This window comes from Parasteatoda tepidariorum, chromosome 9 (assembly GCF_982258835.1).
Source record: "Parasteatoda tepidariorum strain Cologne lab strain chromosome 9, Ptep-v5.0, whole genome shotgun sequence".
Classification (NCBI taxonomy): Eukaryota; Metazoa; Arthropoda; class Arachnida; order Araneae; family Theridiidae; genus Parasteatoda; species Parasteatoda tepidariorum.
In genome coordinates this window covers 30505287-30523598 of record NC_141763.1, presented here as the reverse complement: position 1 = coordinate 30523598, position 18312 = coordinate 30505287, and the positions used below count along the sequence as shown (strand labels likewise).

At 32.6% G+C, this 18312-nt stretch overlaps 1 protein-coding gene across 1 annotated transcript; it reads right to left on the bottom strand.

Moving 5' to 3' along the window:
• Positions 1 to 559: 559 nt before the first annotated feature.
• On the bottom strand, positions 560 to 11407 carry LOC147803475 (zinc finger MYM-type protein 1-like). Its single transcript, XM_087151169.1, has 2 exons — positions 3517 to 11407; positions 560 to 3435 (listed from the first exon to the last, which is right to left on the bottom strand). The coding sequence occupies exons 1-2, from the start codon at positions 3656 to 3658 to the stop codon at positions 1067 to 1069; spliced, it is 2511 nt and encodes an 836-aa protein (XP_087007295.1). The 5' UTR covers positions 3659 to 11407; the 3' UTR covers positions 560 to 1066.
• Positions 11408 to 18312: the final 6905 nt, after the last annotated feature.

Below are 18312 nucleotides of genomic sequence, written 5' to 3'. Positions count from 1 at the left end.
TAAATCTCTTCTTCCTCCTGATGGCCATTAGATTGGATTTACTGGTGTTTATAGCAACTTTATTTTCAATACACCAGTTTTCAATAGGTGGCATAAGTTTATTAAGATTAACGACTGACTGGTTTGGGTTCATAGAACGTTTAGTGTTTGGAAGTATGTAGAAGATACCAGACATTTTGTAACTATAACTTGGTTTATTTCCTTCATAAACAACTAAAGTTCTAAAATGCGTTTTACAACATAAAATCCATCGTCAAATTAGGAAGTAGAAAGACATCAGTACTTCGGGACTAGGTGGCTTAGGTCCAGCACACATCTCCGGGTGAGAGCAGTGCCGTAACTTCACCCTTCGGGGCCCTGGGGCTAAAATGTTTGCCGGGGCCCTTTCTAAAACTTTGTGTACTCCACCTCTAATCGTGATTTTAGCTATTTATGTATCATGTTGTCTAATATATTTATGAAAATATGTTACTTGTTCTCATATAAATGGAATTCCAAAATATTGTAAGTTGTAAATTTAACACTAGAATGTAAAATGTTATATTTAAAAAAAAACTCATTTTTGGTTACACAGCACAAATAAGTATTTAAGACTTCAAGACATCTAAAAATAATTACAAAACACATACTAAATACAGATTTTAAATGTATTTAATGATTCTAGTTTGGTAGATACATTTATACACTTAAGTTAGTGACAAAGATTATACATCAGTTTGCATTAAAATAAATATCTGGAATAAAGATTTCCTTTTAAAAAATTTAGATTAGTTTCAGTTCTTGAAAAATATTTAAAGCAAATTGCAAAACAGATTTCATAGTAATAAAATTTTTTAAGAAAGGTGAAAAGAAAAAAAAAATAATGTAAAAATTAAAAAAAAGTCATAAAATTAATATTTGTAATTAGTACAAAATATAAATCCATCCATAATTGGAAACACAGTCCACTAAATTTTCTAAGCTATTGCTCATAAAATTAAATAATAAATTATAACATTTTCAAAATTGCTGAACATAAATTTTTATAAAGATTTTTTTTTTAAATCTGAAGTAAAAAATTTTAAAACTAAAATTTATTTCTCCTGGCCTTTGTAGCCGCAAATTCATCAATTATATTGCTGAAGTCAATATTCCGTGCTCTTTCGTTTTCGATAGACAGTAGAGCAAGTCCATTCAATCGATCCTGCCCCATCGAACTCCTCAAGTAATTTTTTATAAGTTTTAATTTAGAGAAAGTCCTTTCTGCTGTTGCCACTGTCACTGGTACAGTTAAGTACATAAATAGGGCTGTGCAAACATCAGGATAGCTAGAAGATAGGACGGCATTTTTAATTATTAGAAAATCAGCTAACTCTTTAACATCTTTCATTTTTTTTATTTCATCCATAAAAGATGATCTTATGGAAAGTATCTGACATGGGAAAAGTGAAGTGACATCTTCAGAAAATTTCGAGGCAAAAGATTTGGCCTGTTCCTCAATTTCTCCTTCTGGTGTTGTTGAAAGGAATTGAGGTTGAAGAACTTTGTAAGTGGTGACAACCGCATCCATGCCTTTGAAACGGCTCTCCAGTTGAAAAATTACTGTATCCATAACTGGATAGAAGACAGTTGCCCGGAAACAAGACTCTGGATCTTCAAATCTTTCGTCCTCGCACAAGTCATCAAAATGTTTCTTAATTTTTCGATTTCTTCTATTTTCAAATATATTTAGTATTCCCCATTGTTTACACACATCTGATGCCTCTTGTAACAATTTATTGAAATTATTCCTCATTTCTTTGGTTTCTAATAGCATGTTTTTTAATAAATTATGAGCAGACACTAGATCAATTGCTTTTGATTGCAAACACTTAGAGACTAAGTTTGCACTATTAAGCAATTTAGTTTGAATTACAAGAAGCAGAACGAAGTCAAACATCTCCATTTTTTTTCTTAGTCCCGCAGCTTCATTTCTTTCCGCAGATTTTTTGCTGCATAAAATAATTTTGCTCAAAGATTTCAAAATATCTGTATATCTGTCCTTTAAAGCATACACTGCTTCATACCTTCCTGCCCAACGAGTTGGGTTTAAGGGTTTGAGGGTAATTTTCGATGACTCTTCATTTTCATTTGTTGTTACCTGGAGATCTTTCCATCTAAGGATACTATTCCCGAAAAATTCATATATGCTTTGCACTGTATCAAAAAAGGTTGCTACAATCCTGTTTGATTGCACTGAGTCTTTCAAAACCAAATTCAAATTATGGGAGGCACAGTGGACAAAATAAGCATGAGGAGAAATCTCACGAATTCTTTTTTGTAAGCCAGAATAAGTACCACTCATAACAGAAGCGCCATCATACCCTTGACCACGACACTTTTTAATGTCTAAGCCTTTTTCGGTACAGGATTTCAGAATCTGTTCTTGAAGTCCAAGGGCCGACTGATCTTGTACTTCCGTGAATGATATGAAAGTCTCACAAATCCTTAATTCTATTGGATCTCCTTCTTCATCGTAGATCACCTTTACATAACGGAAAACTTCACTCAGTTGATCAATTTTTCTTATGTCTTGAGTAGTGTCTAAAATTAATGAAAAGTATGGGGCATTTTTCAGTTCATTTTTTATCTCTTTCGAAACTTGTGAGGCCAATAAAGTTATAAGTTCATTTTGAATTGAGGGACTTAAGTACTTCGCTGATCTTTTCGGACGCTTCAAAAGCTCTTCTAAAATCGGATCATATTTCGCTAAAAGTTCAATTATTGAAAGAAAATTGCCATTATTTTGGTGGTACAATATTTCCGTAGTTCCTCGAAATGCAAGATTGCAAGTAGATAGCATTAAAGTCACATCTAAAATTCTTCCTAAAACTTTTCGCCAAAAACTCTTTTCTTCTTGTAACCCTTTTTTCCAACTTTCATCAATCGTTTCATTTTTTTTCCATTGTTTAAATATAACGCAGGAATTGGCATGTTGTTGAGATTGCTCATGGCTCTGGATCCTCTCTGATAAATGTTTCCAGTCTCGCATTCCTTTGTAGCTCCATGGACAATTTAAACCGTCACGTCGTTGAGGAAACAACCAACAAGGTTGGCAGTACGCGCAATCAAGCTGTGATGAATAACTCAACCAATACCTTCTTATTCTTAATCCTGATTTTGTAATGGCAAAGTAATAATTGTTGGAGAAAGAACGTCCGTTTTGTTTTGCGTCTTTTGGGAACGGGCCTCCTGGTTGAGTTGGACCAGATTTAATAATGGTAAATTTTATGTTAGAATTTGTTATATTATCAGGAAAAAAAGAGTTTGTATTATCTGAACAAAATTTAGGATCAATCACGTTTTTTTCAGGAGCAAACACACAACTTTGAACCAGAATATCAGAATCATTATGTTCCCCTAATCCTATGACTTGCTCCTCGTCACTGGTACTTTTTACCTCATTGAGAATTAATCCTATGATGAAAAATTTAAAAGTTGACTAAAAGCTTAAAAATATTAAAAATATATTTTAAAACAATTAAAAATATAACTAACCATTTTGGTTTTCCTTTCCTTCATTATTTGTGTCTGGTTCTTTTGTTTGTTTAAGCCAGACAGACATCTGAGATGAGATTTTTGCATTCTCCGCCTCATGCTTTCTTTTTTTTTGAGCTCCGCTTAAATATGAACGTTTCATTTTCCTATAGTTTATTAATATAATAAATCATACAGTAAGTTTTAAATTAAAAGGATCAAAACTTAACTTAAAATGTCACATTACATCACTTGGAAATACACGTAGTTAATAAATTTTAGAAAATATAACATGAATGAAAGACATCTTAACTTCTTTTTACCCAGATTGCGAATCAAAGGTTCTAGAGGGTTTTTACCTGTTTTATTCTGAGCAATTTAATACTAAAGGTGTGATAATAATAAATGTTTTCCCAAATCACAGCAAAAATACTGACTCTCACTCACAGAAATCAGAACATAACACACCGATTTTTAAAACTGCTATAACTCATGTATTGATCTGTTTAGACAAAGTTTTACAAAAAAAGCAAGGAAAAAGAAATTTTTTGAAAACAAAGAGGAAAAAATTATAACATTTCAAAATTTCCTTTTTTTGAAAATTAAAAAAAAAATTTATAATAAAATAACGTAATAATAAAATCTCGCCGTCAGTTCATACGATTGTATCGGCAAACTAGAATGCTTTCTAATATTGTATCAATATAGCAAAATAAATCAGTATAAGATTTTCAAAAAATCTATATATTTTATTTTATTTAAAGTTTTCAAAAGAAATTTTAAAAATTTTGACCATTTTTAATAGTTTTTATCTTTTTTTTTTAAAAAAAAATGTTTTTATTTTTCCTTGTTTTCTTGTACACTTCTCTTATTAAATGGTCTCTATGTACTGGCATTAATCACTTGCACTTAATTTTCATTGCAAATTTTGTTTATTTTAATTCTTTTTCGTTTCTTTATTGTGTTATAGTTTATTGTTTATCGATTTTTTTTAATGGAAAAAAATCTTTTCATATTTAAGTTGAAGCTAGTATGGTTTTAAAAAAATGCATATTTGACTGTTTATTTAAAGTAGTTTTGAGTAATTAACGTGATATAACATTGATCGCGTGCGCCAGACGCCATAGTAATTTTTTTCTCTACACTTTTTATTAAGGGATATTAAATTATAAGCAATTTTATACAAAAGTGTTTACGTACTTCGCATGTAAATAATGTCTGTATTTATTTCAAACTCCAAAAAAATTCGTAATCCTAAATTAAATCTTAGAAAACTTTTATGCTGATGTTTTTTTCGATGAAATCAAAACTACTTTAAAACATGCCTGGAAAAAAATGGTTGAAAATATTTCCAAAATACCATTTAGTTCCAAAAGTAGTATTTTATTTTAATGTTTTAATTATTTTTCTAAATAGTTTGTGTTAATGAATAACCATTAAGAATTAACAATAGTTAAGGCATTTTTTGCAACGTGTTAATTTTTTCAAAAAATTTCTTTCATTTTTAGTTAAATTTCAATTATTTTTAATTAAAACGTGCTTTTAAAAATTAGCTTTTTGTTTAAAACCTCGATTTTATATTATATGCATAGGTTGATTTGCATGCAATAAGGTAAAATAAGTGAAACCATTAAACAAAAAACAACTAAGTTCACAAATAATTCTAAATATTTTCGTGCACATTTAAGGACTTCACGAAATCTCGGTGTACTTCTGTCTTCATCAAGTATTTAGTGAAAATGCCGTTAAAATATCACTTTTTACAACTCATAATTTAAAAAAATAAAAATTTCCTCGAAATTTCTTTTATACCGTTATTACCGTAGCATATCATAACGTAGTTGAAAATAAAATTTTGATAATTAAGAATTTAGCTGAGAGACAAATTTTTTCCACATTAAAAAAATATTAAAGGAAAAAATAATTAAATAAAACATGTGTGTGATTTATTTATTGTGATTATTCATTAGCGTTTGTTTCGGTATGAATTCCGATACAAAAAAGAAAGAAATTACACCAGAATTCAGTTTACTGTATGATAAGATATATAATACACTTAAAGTTGATGTATGCGTCAAAAAATAAACTTTAAATTAGGCGTAACGAAGGTCTTTCCTAAGAGAGAGGTCTGATTGCATACATGAGTTTCGAAATCAATGTTTGAATGGGATTCCTTCTCCGTGCCTAAAAATATTTTCCGTAATTTAAAATGTCTACTCTAAGTAAAATCATCACAGTTGTTGTCAGGGGATGGGGCAACTCACATTAACTTCTTTCATTCATCCCTTCTTTTATGAATTTGCTTGTATTCCTCCTTTTTGCCGAAAAAAATGCAAGCAGTTCAAAATTATACAAATGTAATAATTTTACTTCCGTCTCAGAACAATTAACGTATATCATCCAATACAGTTCCTTAAATCCGCGATGGCTCAGGAGATAGAGCGTTCGCCTTCCAATGAGGAAAACCGGGATCGAATCCCAGTCGATACGAATTCTGCATACGGCTTGCACCGACCGCAGTGATGACGTAAAATATCCTCAGTTGTAGACAGATCATGGGCTAGAGTCCCCTTGCCGTCAGGCTAACCGTGGGAGGTTCTCGTAGTCTACCTCTCCATGTAACGCAAACGCGGGTTAGTTTCTCCAAAAAGTCTTCCACGAAGGCAAATTTCTCCCCCGATCCAGGAGTTCCTTTGACTTCTGGATTGGGTTCAAAATTACAAGGCTACGGAGTTGAATATTAGTAGTCGTTAACCCATACAATTGGGTCGGCTTTTCAACGACGATTATAACATAAAATAAAATACAGTTCCTTAAATTTTTATTATCTTTTAACTAATTTTATGATGAAAATTAAAATATAAATACAGAAAATAATAACTGTAAAAATTATTTAAATTTCTGTAAGTTTTCTTGTATTTTTTAGTTTTAAACTTATTCTTAAACTTTGAAAAATTAGTTTATTATAAATAATGCTTATGAAAGATTAAAATTTTCATACAAAGAAAGAAAGTGTAAAAAGTTCTTACAATAAAGGAAATTTCAAAATTTAAGTTAGTTTTGCAACAAGTATAATCTCTACACACTGTCACGAAGTGCATAATAAATCCTTAATCCATTATAGTGATTTTTGCTAGTAACTGACAATTTTTAATGTTTTTTTTTCTTATTTCAAATTTTATTCTCGTTATCTAAAAGTAAATACTCAAAGTCATTAACTTAGTTAATTTCTTAATTCAGTGAGATCTTTATACAAAAGTTTCTTTCAATTTTAGTTTAAATGGGCGAACAATTAATTATCTCATGCACATTTTATAGATAGCAATTACATTTAGAAGAAATGTTTAACAACTGTTTGTATTTTGGACTTTCCTTTCCTTCTAAACCAGTCGTTTATTATCATATAGGTCGGTCATTTTAGTCATAAAATAAAGTTTCAAAACTTCCAAGTGTAAAAGTCATATTTTTAAGTGTTACATTAAATACTAGGAATAAGCATAACAAGAAATTTTTATGATATAGTGTAGTATAGTTAAGTTAGAATTTTCTTTCAAATGTTAAAGGGATATATTAATTTTAAGACATTATTAAAATGAGGAAAAAAAGAAGAAACAAAATATCTCGATTTGACCAAGATTTCTTACATTTTGAGAAACGAACAAACAGTGTTTTTAGAAAAAGATTCTAAGTTTCTGTTTTAACGTTTTGTCTGCATATTAAGAAATTTTTACGTATTTGCGCTTTTTACATATTCTTGTTATCTAATTTATTGTAACCAAGATTTTAAACATATGAAATACTAGAAAATGAAATTTTTATAATTTATTTTTGGTTGTCTCAACGTATCATGAATTTAGTAAAATAAGTTAAAATATGGTAAAATTAAAAAACTTCTTTCGATTTTTAAAAAAAACTGCAAATATTATACTAACAACTACTACAACTATTATAAATATAAATTTACCATTTAGCTACTTTATTTTTTCATTACAAAATTTAAGTTCACGTGCATTCCTTTATACATAACAAGCTGGATAGTTTTAAATGGCTTTTAATCACTTTTTTATTTAACGAATATTTATAGATATTATCTTTATGCAAAACTGCTTGATAACATTTGTTTTATAAAATTAAAAAATAAACTTTTGTGATGTAATGCAAATTACATTACATTTCAAATGCTTAAATAGAAGCTTGTAGATATTTCTAGAAGTAAGTAGTAGATCACGTAAGGAAAGATCAAAGTTTCAATCAAAGTTTTGATACTTAATTAAATAAGATATAATTCAAGCTGATAGGATAAATAGTTTTGAAGTTATGATGGTCTTCATAATAAGTGCATTTCAAAGACAGTACATTTTGTACACACACATGAAAAAAAAGAAAACATTTCAACTTTTTAAATATAAGCACTTTTGTTTCGTGTTTAGTCTTATTTGGTCGAGTGATTTAAAATACAGACGAAATACTACCTCATTTGTCTGTATAGCATAGCAATGTAAGATAAATAAGTTCAAGTACAAAATTGTATTTGTTTTACAGGGCCCTAAAAATATAGTATTTTGAGAAAAATTCATTCGTGAATATTTTGCCCATCGAAACTTCTGAACAGACAAAATGACAAATAAATATATGTATTTATGATGTCATGTTATCAAATGTGATAAAAAAATTATGACAAGTAACTAATATTTTTTAATATTCCAAAAAGGTTTTTTCTTATTTTTCCAAAACGAAAAATAAGAAAAAATCCTTTTTAATTGTTTGTCACGACAATGAATTTTATCTGCTTTGGATTTCTACATCGAAAAATGCAATAGCTTTGAACAAAATATTTCAATGAATATCTTAAACATTGGTTACAGTAAAAATCATTTTCACGGTAGAAAAAAAAGTCTCAAAACTAGAAAGAAAAAGGTGGAAACTTGAATAAATTTAAAGCAGCAACCTTAAGTGTTATGTTTTACACATCTTGTTCTGATATTGAAAACGGAAAATAAAGTCATTCAATTGATAATCAGAAATGTTCACACATTTTGAAGAAATGATTAGAGGTAATTTTGATGGTCGGATAAATTCCTTTCCTCCATCAGCAATATTTATAGTTTCAGTATTAAGATTTTCAAAAATGTATACTTCAAACTGAGAAAAATTATGCATGAAAAAAGTTCTCAGAAAGTTATTAGCACAAGATAAATACTTTGATGATCCTATAAGAGTTTTATTTCAAGAACACTATATTAAGTGAGCTCAACCAACACCTTCCTTAAATGTTATGGAAACAAATTGTGCCATTCTTAAAAATATGATTTTTTTTCTAATTAAAGCAGTTTTCAATTTTAATAATAATATTTTATGGAATTTTTTAGTGAAACGTTTGTATCAAATATATTTCTTCGTTATTTTAACATTTAAAGTATAAGTTAAGGTTCAATTTTGTATTAGAATAAAAATTAAGTTTCTTTATATAAATTAGTGTTGTAAGAATAACAGAGATAGTCAAATAAGACTAAATAAATGTGCAACGGTGTTTTAGCTCCGCTCGATATAATGTGGTTATCATATAAGATAAGAATAAAATAGTAAATTTAAAAGAATATTAATTGCATTCTCAACCCAATCGTGATATTTCCTTACTTTTTGAATTAACAGATTTTCTTTCTTTTTTTCTCTTAAGTATATAAAACTGCAACATGTACCATTTTTTGTCAGTGAAAGCAAGGAATTTGAAATTAGTTTTATTTTAATGTAATATAGATAATGCGCTGATCTTAAAGAATCGACGAAAGTCTCTCATAAAAGTAGAAAGAATTATCGAAACAACTAAATAAAATAATTTTTTCGAAGAACTTTTTTCTATTGATTGAAAAACAATGGTTTGTTTAAACTAAAATACTTTAAATGATGACATATTTTCAGTTTTTCTCAACGAAGCAATGTTTATAGCGTTTTATTTAATTAAATGCGATTTTTTATTAAATTAAATATGATTTTTTTTAAACAAAATTGAAGGTTGCATTTCAGTTTTGAATGAAAACAAAATTGTTAAAAAGCATAAAAAAATCGAATTTCTAGTTTTAAAAATTTAAAGTCCTTAATTTTAAAAATATAAAATAAGAACAAAATCCATGCACACAACAAACGGTAAAATCATGAACGTACTACATATAAGTAATTTGATATAGGAATATAAAAAAGCCAATTCTATCACTACATTAATAAGCAATTTTGAATGTATTAAATAATTCAATGTAAATATTTGCTTACCTCCTTAGAAATCAATTTTCTTTTCGTTTTGTTGTAATCCAAAGGAATGACATTTATATTTTTAAAAAAAGTTTCAAATAATTTTAATTAGTATCAATTAAAGTTAAATTTTAATTTAAAAGATTGAACAAAATGAAAGTTAACAAAAAATTTATATTTTAATTAAAAATAGATTATTTAAGTAATGCGATTAAATGAGCTAAAAATTTAAGTTTAATACAGAGAGTGTTTCGTGCGTTTCTTTCAGAGAAAATCTTAGGATAAAATGACTTAAGATAAAAGTCATACCCTTCGATCCCTTAAAAGCTTACATCTGTTTTCTTAGAACATCTAGATAATTGCTTGTTTAAGAAAACTGTGACTAACCGACAAATACATGGCTCTGGAAATATATGACATTTTATAAAAGGACAAAAAGCCTAGGGTCGTAAAGCTCAGGGCAATTTAAAGAAGCCAAAGGAAGGGCATTTTCCCATGGTGTAATACGAGATGGCTATTTTTTGAGGGGTCAGATAACTGTGAGTCTCGGTTCGTGATCTGAGGGTGTTGAGAGTCAATGAATGCTTTAAAATATATCTATTTGTCAGTGAAGGATGCATTTTATTACTACTTTATCCAGGGAAGGGTAAAAGCGTGGCAATTATCTTAGTTTTCTAAACACTTGTTTTATTTTTTTAAGCTAAGCCCTTCTTTTGGTTAAATTTTAATTTTAAAATTTTTTCTTCATAAATTAGAAATTGTCATATGTAGAAGAAAATTCAAACAAAACAGACGTATTTGTCTCGGTTGGGGTTTTATTTTATTTTTTTATTTGAAAATTAGCTTCAAAAGGTGAAAAAAATAGTAGTTTCTTTTTCTGAAATTACCAATTCTATTTTAAATAAAAAAATTACTTTATTGTAGTGAATGTCAATGTTTCAGAAGGAATGACGATCATCAATTAAATTTACGAGGAAAATAAAGTTTGCTACTTGAAAAATAGCTTAAAAGTAGAAAAAAATGAGTTAAATACTAATTTTGCTTTATTTTCGTGAATGTCTGAATTACAGAAGAAGCAAAGAACTTCTTTAGCTCCCTCGTTTTAATATAAAAGGAAAATTAAATTTTCTACTTGGAAAATATTTTAAGATTTGCTTTTCCTAAAGAAAAAAAAAATTTTCATATTTCTTTTTTTTATTTTGAGAAAAATTAAGTTTTCTATTTGGAAAATAACTTAAATGTTGAAAAAAATAGCTATTTTCTCTTTCTGAATTTTCTAATTCTACTAGAAACTAGTTTTGAGAATGTCTAAATTTCAGAAGGGGTGAAGCACTTCTTTTCAATTTTAAAACAAAATAATGATTTCTACGCTCAAAAAATAGAGTGAAAATAAAGATATTTTTTCACTTTCACTTTACTTTCCCAAATTTCAAAAGGCACCTTATTTGCCCATTCAAGTTAATTTCAGAACAACAAGTTTCCTATTAGGGGTATAGCTTCAAAAATGCCTTTCCTTTCCTCTTCTCTGTGAAGCGTTTTTGTTCTTTTGAGGATGGGAAATAATTCTCGGAAAAAGCCTTTCACCCTATGTTAAAGTAGATATGTAACTACGAAAAAGAAGATTTTAGCAAATCTTCACACAATCTCTTTCATATATATAAATATATATATATATATATATATATATATATATATATATATATATATATATAAACTCTTTTGAGAAAGTGTCACATGGTCCCTTCATATGGGGCCCCCTTGACCGTCGGGGCCCCGGGGCGGTGCCCCGATTGCCCCGGCGTAGTTACGGCCCTGGGTGAGAGCTGAAGTCGAAGTGGCATACTGATGAACGGTGAGCTGCTTTTTATCCTCCTTGAGTGTAGGCGCGCGCAGTCCGAGAAAGCTGATTTGCATCTTGAGAGATCGGCTTCTTCCAGCTGCGTAGCATTTTAATGAAGATGACGTTCTGTGTGACGTTCTATGCGATAAGTCTTTAATGACGCCACAGGAGTCCCCCACCAGTCCAGAACGCTGAGGTACGGGAATCCGGAAACGGACGTGTCGACCGGACCGAGTTGTTGTGGACGTCTTAAGAGCAGACTTCACGGGATGTATCGGCGGCGGGATGACTTGAGCCTCTTGAATCTGTGAAAAAAAGTGAGCAGGTTTAAGTCTATCAATGGAGATCCATCGCTTTTGAGTTCCGATCTGGGCTTGAAAAAACTTTGGCTTGCGTTCGATGACCGGATAAGGATCTAGGTAAGGAGACTGGAATGGACGACGGACAGCATCGTCTCGGATGAAGGCATTCGAAGTGTCTTTCAGAGACGCATGGACAAATATCTCCGTTGATCCATAACGTGACGTAGGTGTAGGTCGAATTTGCCGGCAGTGCTCCTTCAAAGATAGTAGCAGTTGCTGTGGAGATTTCGTACCTGAAATAGAAGAAAAAAATTCGCCAGGCAGACGAAGATTACAGCCGTATACTAGTTCAGCTGTCGAGGTGTTAAGATCTTCCTTTAAGGCGGTTCGTATTTCCAGGAGGACGATCGGTAATTTTTCCATCCATCTTTCAGTGCCGGCGAGACTACACCTGAGAGCTCCCTTTAACTGCTGGTGAAAGCGTTTGATCAAGCCATTTGCAGAAGGGTGGTAAGCTGTGGTTCTGTTACGTTTGGTACCCAGAGACTTCGAAAGCGCTGAAAATAAATTACTTTCAAAGTTACGACCCTGGTCAGTCGTGATAATCTCTGGCCCACCGAACCGAGCAACCCATCCTGAAAAGAAAACCTTAGCAACACTTTCGGCAGACTGATCTTTCAGGGGAATAGCTTCAGGCCATCGAGTGAAGCGATCGATGCACGTAAGGGTGTAAGTGTATACTTGCGATGGGGGAAGTGGTCCCACAATGTCCAAGTGGACGTGTCAAAATCTGTCACCCGCAGTTGGAAATTGACCAAGAGGGGTTTTGGTGTGTCGTGATATTTTTGATTGCTGGCAATCCAAACATTTCTTGCACCATTCCGCGCAGTCTTTCTTCAAAGATCGCCAAATGTATCGCTGTTTAACAGCGTGAGTAGTCGGTCTGGGGCCTGAATGAGACAAGCTATGTATTGACTGGAACACAAGGTGTCTGAAGCTGTCCGGAACATACGAGCGTATGTTACCAGTAGAGGTATCACAAAATAATGGTAGATCACTTGAGCTAAAAACGATCGGCTTGATCGTCAAGGAAAGGTCAGATTGTAATTCCTTCAGCTCAGCGTCTTTTGATTGCGCCTCCGCCATTGCTGCGTAATCTATCGTACTAGGTAAATCTATCACCTCTATACGAGAGAATGCATCTGCGACAACGTTATCGTTGCCTGAAATAAATCTAATATCAGTAGTATATTGACTAATGAAATCTAAGTGCCTAAGTTGACGAGGAGAAATTTTTTCGTGTTTCTGGCTAAAAGCATAAATTAACGGCTTATGGTCTGTAAAAACTGTGAAGGATCTACCTTCCAGTGTATAATGAAAATTTTTGATGGCGCTATAAATTGCAAGCAACTCTCGGTCGTAAGTACTGTATTTACTTTCAGCACGTGTTAAACGACGAGAAAAAAACGCAAGTGGTTCAGTCCGTGGTTCAGTCAGCTATATGCTGTTGTAATACAGCTCCTATACCAAGGTCTGAAGCATCAACTGAAAGAGAAATTTTAGCATTAGGGTATGGATGTGCTAAAAGTGCAGCGTTTGCGATTGATTCCTTACAAATATTGAAAGCTTTATCAGATTCATCTGTCCATTGCAAAGGGGTGGAGTCATTCTTCTTCCTGCCCTTAGTTGAATCGTAAAGTGTCATTTGTTGCATTGCAGCTTTGGGAATAAATCTGTGATAGAAATTGACCATTGCTAGAAACCGTCGTAAAGCGCGAACTTTGGTTTTGGATAGTTGCTAAGTACCGCAACTTTGTCGGGATCTGGTTTGATTCCATCTTTCGAAACTAGACAACCCAAAAAAGTAAGTTCTTTTACACCGAATATGCATTTATCTAAATTTAAAACCAATCCTTTAGTATTTAAACGGGTGAAAATAGCCTCCAAGTCCGATAAATGTGTTTCAAAATCCGTTGACGTGATAAGTAGGTCGTCAAGGTATGCGAAACATTTTAAACCTCTTAATGTTTCATCAATAAATCGTTGAAAAGTTTGGGCAGCATTCCTTAATCCGAAAGTCATATACTTAAATTCAAACAACCCTATTGGGGTGATTAAAGCAGTTTTTGGAATGTCACTAGATTCAACAGGTATCTGGTGATACGCGCGTTTTAGATCCAGTTTTGTAAAAATTGTTTTTCCATGTAATTCGGATGCAAAATCCTGAATGTGTGGTATTGGATATCTGTCCGGCTCCGTAGCGCCGTTGAGCCGGCGGTAATCCCCACAAATACGCCAATTATTCTTCCCTTTTGGCACGAGATGTATGGGGCTGCTCCAAGGGCTGCTGGAAGGTCGACAAATTCCCTGGTCGACCTTCTCCTGAAATTGCTCTTTAACGGCAGCCAATTTATGAGGCGGCAACCTACGAGTTCGGGAACAGAGAGGAGGACCTTTTGTGATAATACAGTGCGTAGTTCCGTGATCCTTAACTACGACATTAACTGAAGGATTTGTCAAATTCGGAAATTTAAATAAAAGTTCATGATATACCGAATTTTTACCTATTGCGGTAATGCTATTACTCGGCTGAGAGGTGCAAAAACCACGAATGTACTTTGCAGATGTGTTATCGATTAGTTGACGATTTTTAATATCCAGAATGAGTTCGAATCGCTCAAGGAAATCCGCACCTAAAATCGGCCGTGACACATCAGCTAGAATGAAGGTCCACCGAAAAGTTCGCGGGAATCCTAAGTCTAATGTAAGCACCTTTTTCCCATAAGTGGAAATTTTCGAGCCGTTAGCAGCAAACAATTGGATATTTTTATCAAGATGTTTCGCTGGACGCTGAACGGGATAAACCGAAACTGTTGATCCGCTATCTACCAGAAATTTCGTACCGGAATTTTGGTCTTTAATAAATAAGCGACTATGATCATTACTCGCAGCAGCCGTCGCCGAAACTTGCGAGCTAGCTAGTTTTCTTGAAAACTGCATGGCTGCTTGCATTTCAGCGCTTTATTTCCGAATTTAAAATGGTATTAGCATGTAGAATACTGTTGTTTTCTCACGGGAGACTTGCTTCGCAGTCTATTTCTGGGAGATTTTGACCTAAATGATGAAAGTCTCTTTATGGTTTTATTCAGTTCGGCAACAGTTGCTTCTAGTTTACTAATTCTATCAAAGTCATCTTGTATTGCGGAAACGGTAGGGGTTATATTAGAAATTTCAGAGATTTTGTCGGCTATTGTAGCCAAACTTTCTAACTTATCCAAACTGACTGATAAAATTTGTTGAATGTTTAATGGTAAACGTTGAAGCCAGAGCATTTTAAGTACTTCATTTGAAACTTTAGTAGCGGACAATTGCGTCTTTTTGTGTAAAAATTGAGACGGTCTCAGATCACTCAATGACATATCAGATAATAAAGTCCTAATACTAGCACTTTCAGAATCGGAAAACTGATCGGTTAGACGTTTTTTGAGAGTTACGAATGAATCTTCTGCCGGTGGATTTTTTATTATGTCAGAGACAAAAGACGAAAGTTCACTGTCCAATGCAGAAACAACGTAATGAAATTTTGTACCGTCCGCAGTAATGGTTGCAATTTCGAATTGGGACTCAATGTTACTAAACCACAACTCTATATTATCCCTCCAAACAGGAGGTGTTTTGTTCACGATCAGTAGGCATTGTAGAAAAGAATGCAAAAAAGGCACAGAATATTCCTAGTACGGCAGAGGGCAATCAGAAAGACCTTTTATGAGCAAAAATAAGGAACTTACACGAGGAAACTTCTTGAATCTTGCAAGACTCCATTGAAATTAGTTCTAGTCCTGGGGTCACCATCTTTAGTGTTTGGAAGTATGTAGAAGATACCAGACATTTTGTAACTATAACTTGGTTTATTTCCTTCATAAACAACTAAAATTCTAAAATGCGTTTTACAACATAAAATCCATCATCAAATTAGGAAGTAGAAAGACATCAGTACTTCGGGACTAGGTGGCTTAGGTCCAGCACACATCTCCGGGTGAGAGCTGAAGTCGAAGTGGCATACTGATCATCATCATCAAAATATAACTGGGCGCCTAGAGCCGTTAGCGGCCTTTTTCCCATTCGTCTTGTATTTAATCTTTAAGGTGGTTCTTTCTGGTAATTGGAATGCAATTGGAATAAAAGGAAATTAAATATTTTATATTTTAGTTAAAATTATGTCACTACAAAAATGAGCTGCAATCAGCCTGAGGTTTATGTCTTCTCTTAAGTTTTCAAAAGTAAAAATTTCATTGAATCCTGCGGTGTCACAATATATGGTCTTTTCAAAAAATCTGAAATTTTGCTTTGCAATATGATGATCTAAAAAATCTATGTTGAGGTCGTGATGTGTGTTTTTATTGCGGATAAACCATCTTGCTTTTGTTATTTTCCTGAGGATTTTATTCTGGCATATTTTGAGTTTTTTAAGGAGTGATGTGGAGATGTTTCACCAAGCTGGAGATGCATAAGTTAGGATGGGACGGATCATCGAGATGTAAAGTAAACGTTTAAGTCTGAGTTCCATTTTAGGTTTCTGAAAAAGGATTTGTAATCTGTGGCAGGCTGTTTGTGCTTTGATAACTGTTTTGACGTGATCTTTCCAATTAAATTTGCTGTTTATGACCAGTCCAAGATATTTTGACTATGGGTATAGTTTCGTTAAAGAGAACAACTTGATTTTTTGGGAGGATAGTTTTTCTTTTATGTTGAATGATTAGTAGTTTTGATTTTTGGCCGTTGACTTTAAACTTCCAGTCTAGACACCAGGTTTCTATTTCTGTAAGCTTTTCTTGGAGTTTCTGTAAGGCAATGTTGGGATTTTTGAAATTCACGACAGTTCCTGCATCATCTGCGAAAAGTTCTGTGATGCTATTAAAGTCTTGTCTGTCGATGGGAAAGTCGTAGGTAAATAATATGAATAGTATGGGCCAAGGATGCTTCCTTGAGGCACTCCTGCTGTTATTTTTCTGTTTCTTGATTTCATGTTTTTAAAATTAACTTGAAAGGTTCTATTATGTAAGTAGGTTCTATTATGTAATTTTAATGACACCAGATGGGAATTTCAGTTGTATAAGCTTGAAGATGAGACCCTGATGCCAAACTCGGTCAAAAGCCTTTGCGATATCAAGCATCAGTAGTGCTGAACTCTGTTTGTTATGGAGTCCACGACCAATATAGTCGACAATTCTGAGGAGCTGTTTGGTTGTGTCAAGATGCTTCCGAAAGCCATACTGCTCATCTGGTAGTGAAGTAAGGTGCGGCTTGATCCTTGTGTTGATAATTTTTTCCATGAGCTTTCCTAAGTTGCACGAGAGACTGATCGGTCTGTAACTTTCAGGTAAAGTAGGATCTTTGCTGGGTTTAAGGAAAAGTATGATATTTGCGTTCTTCCAGGCATCAGGGAAGTAGTTTAAGGTAAAGCAAGCATTGTAGATATGAACTATTAGTTTTATATACTGTTTTGGTAGTAGCTTGATCATCTTGTTTTTGATATTATCACAACAAGGAGCTGTTTTTATTTTTAGTTTTTTTAATGTGATTTATAACTTCTTCGGTGTTGGTCGGTTTAATTATCTCTGGAAATGAATGCGTTAAGTTGAATTGCTTGACATCTTCGATAACCAAGTTATGATTGTTCAGATTGAAGTCCGGGTTTGGAGAAAATTGTTTTTCTAGTGAGTCAGCAAAAGTTTCAGCTTTATCTTGAGCTGTGAAGACATACCCGATATCTTTATGTAAAGGTTTATCCACTTGAGGTGTGGCTTGAAGTGCTTTTATCATTCTCCAGACAGAATTATCCTCCGTGCTGAGCGATTCAATTTTATCTACTCATTGTCTCCTTCTGTAATAACGGCATTTCTTGTGTATTTGCTTGTTAAGATTAATCATCTCATCTCTGTAGTCTGGATCAGAAGTTTTTTGGTATTTCTTTCGGCACCAGTTTCTTTGTTTGATTAAAAACTTGATTTCAGGTGGAAGTTTAAGATGATTTGAAGCGAGTTCTTTTGATGTAGTTGATTTATTATAGGCAGTTATTATATCACTCTGAAGAATAGCAATTTGTGTATCAATTTCTTCGGTAGTCTTTAGAGCTGCAAGGTTTGGTTTATTTAATGTGAGAATATTTTGAAACAGATTCCAGTCAGTTCTTGTGATCTGCTTACTCTCCTGTGTTAAGGATATCCCAATCGAGATGTAGACTGGAAGATGATCAGAAGATAATGCATTTATAACGTCAGCTGCTATGGGTGTATTCAAATTGGAAATAGCGAAATCAAGAATGTCCGGTCTTTGATTGCTCATGTTTGGTAGATATGTAGGACATAATGGCGCGATAACAGTAAGTGCGTGCTTATTCACAAGATTCTTGAGCTGTAGTCCGTTGCG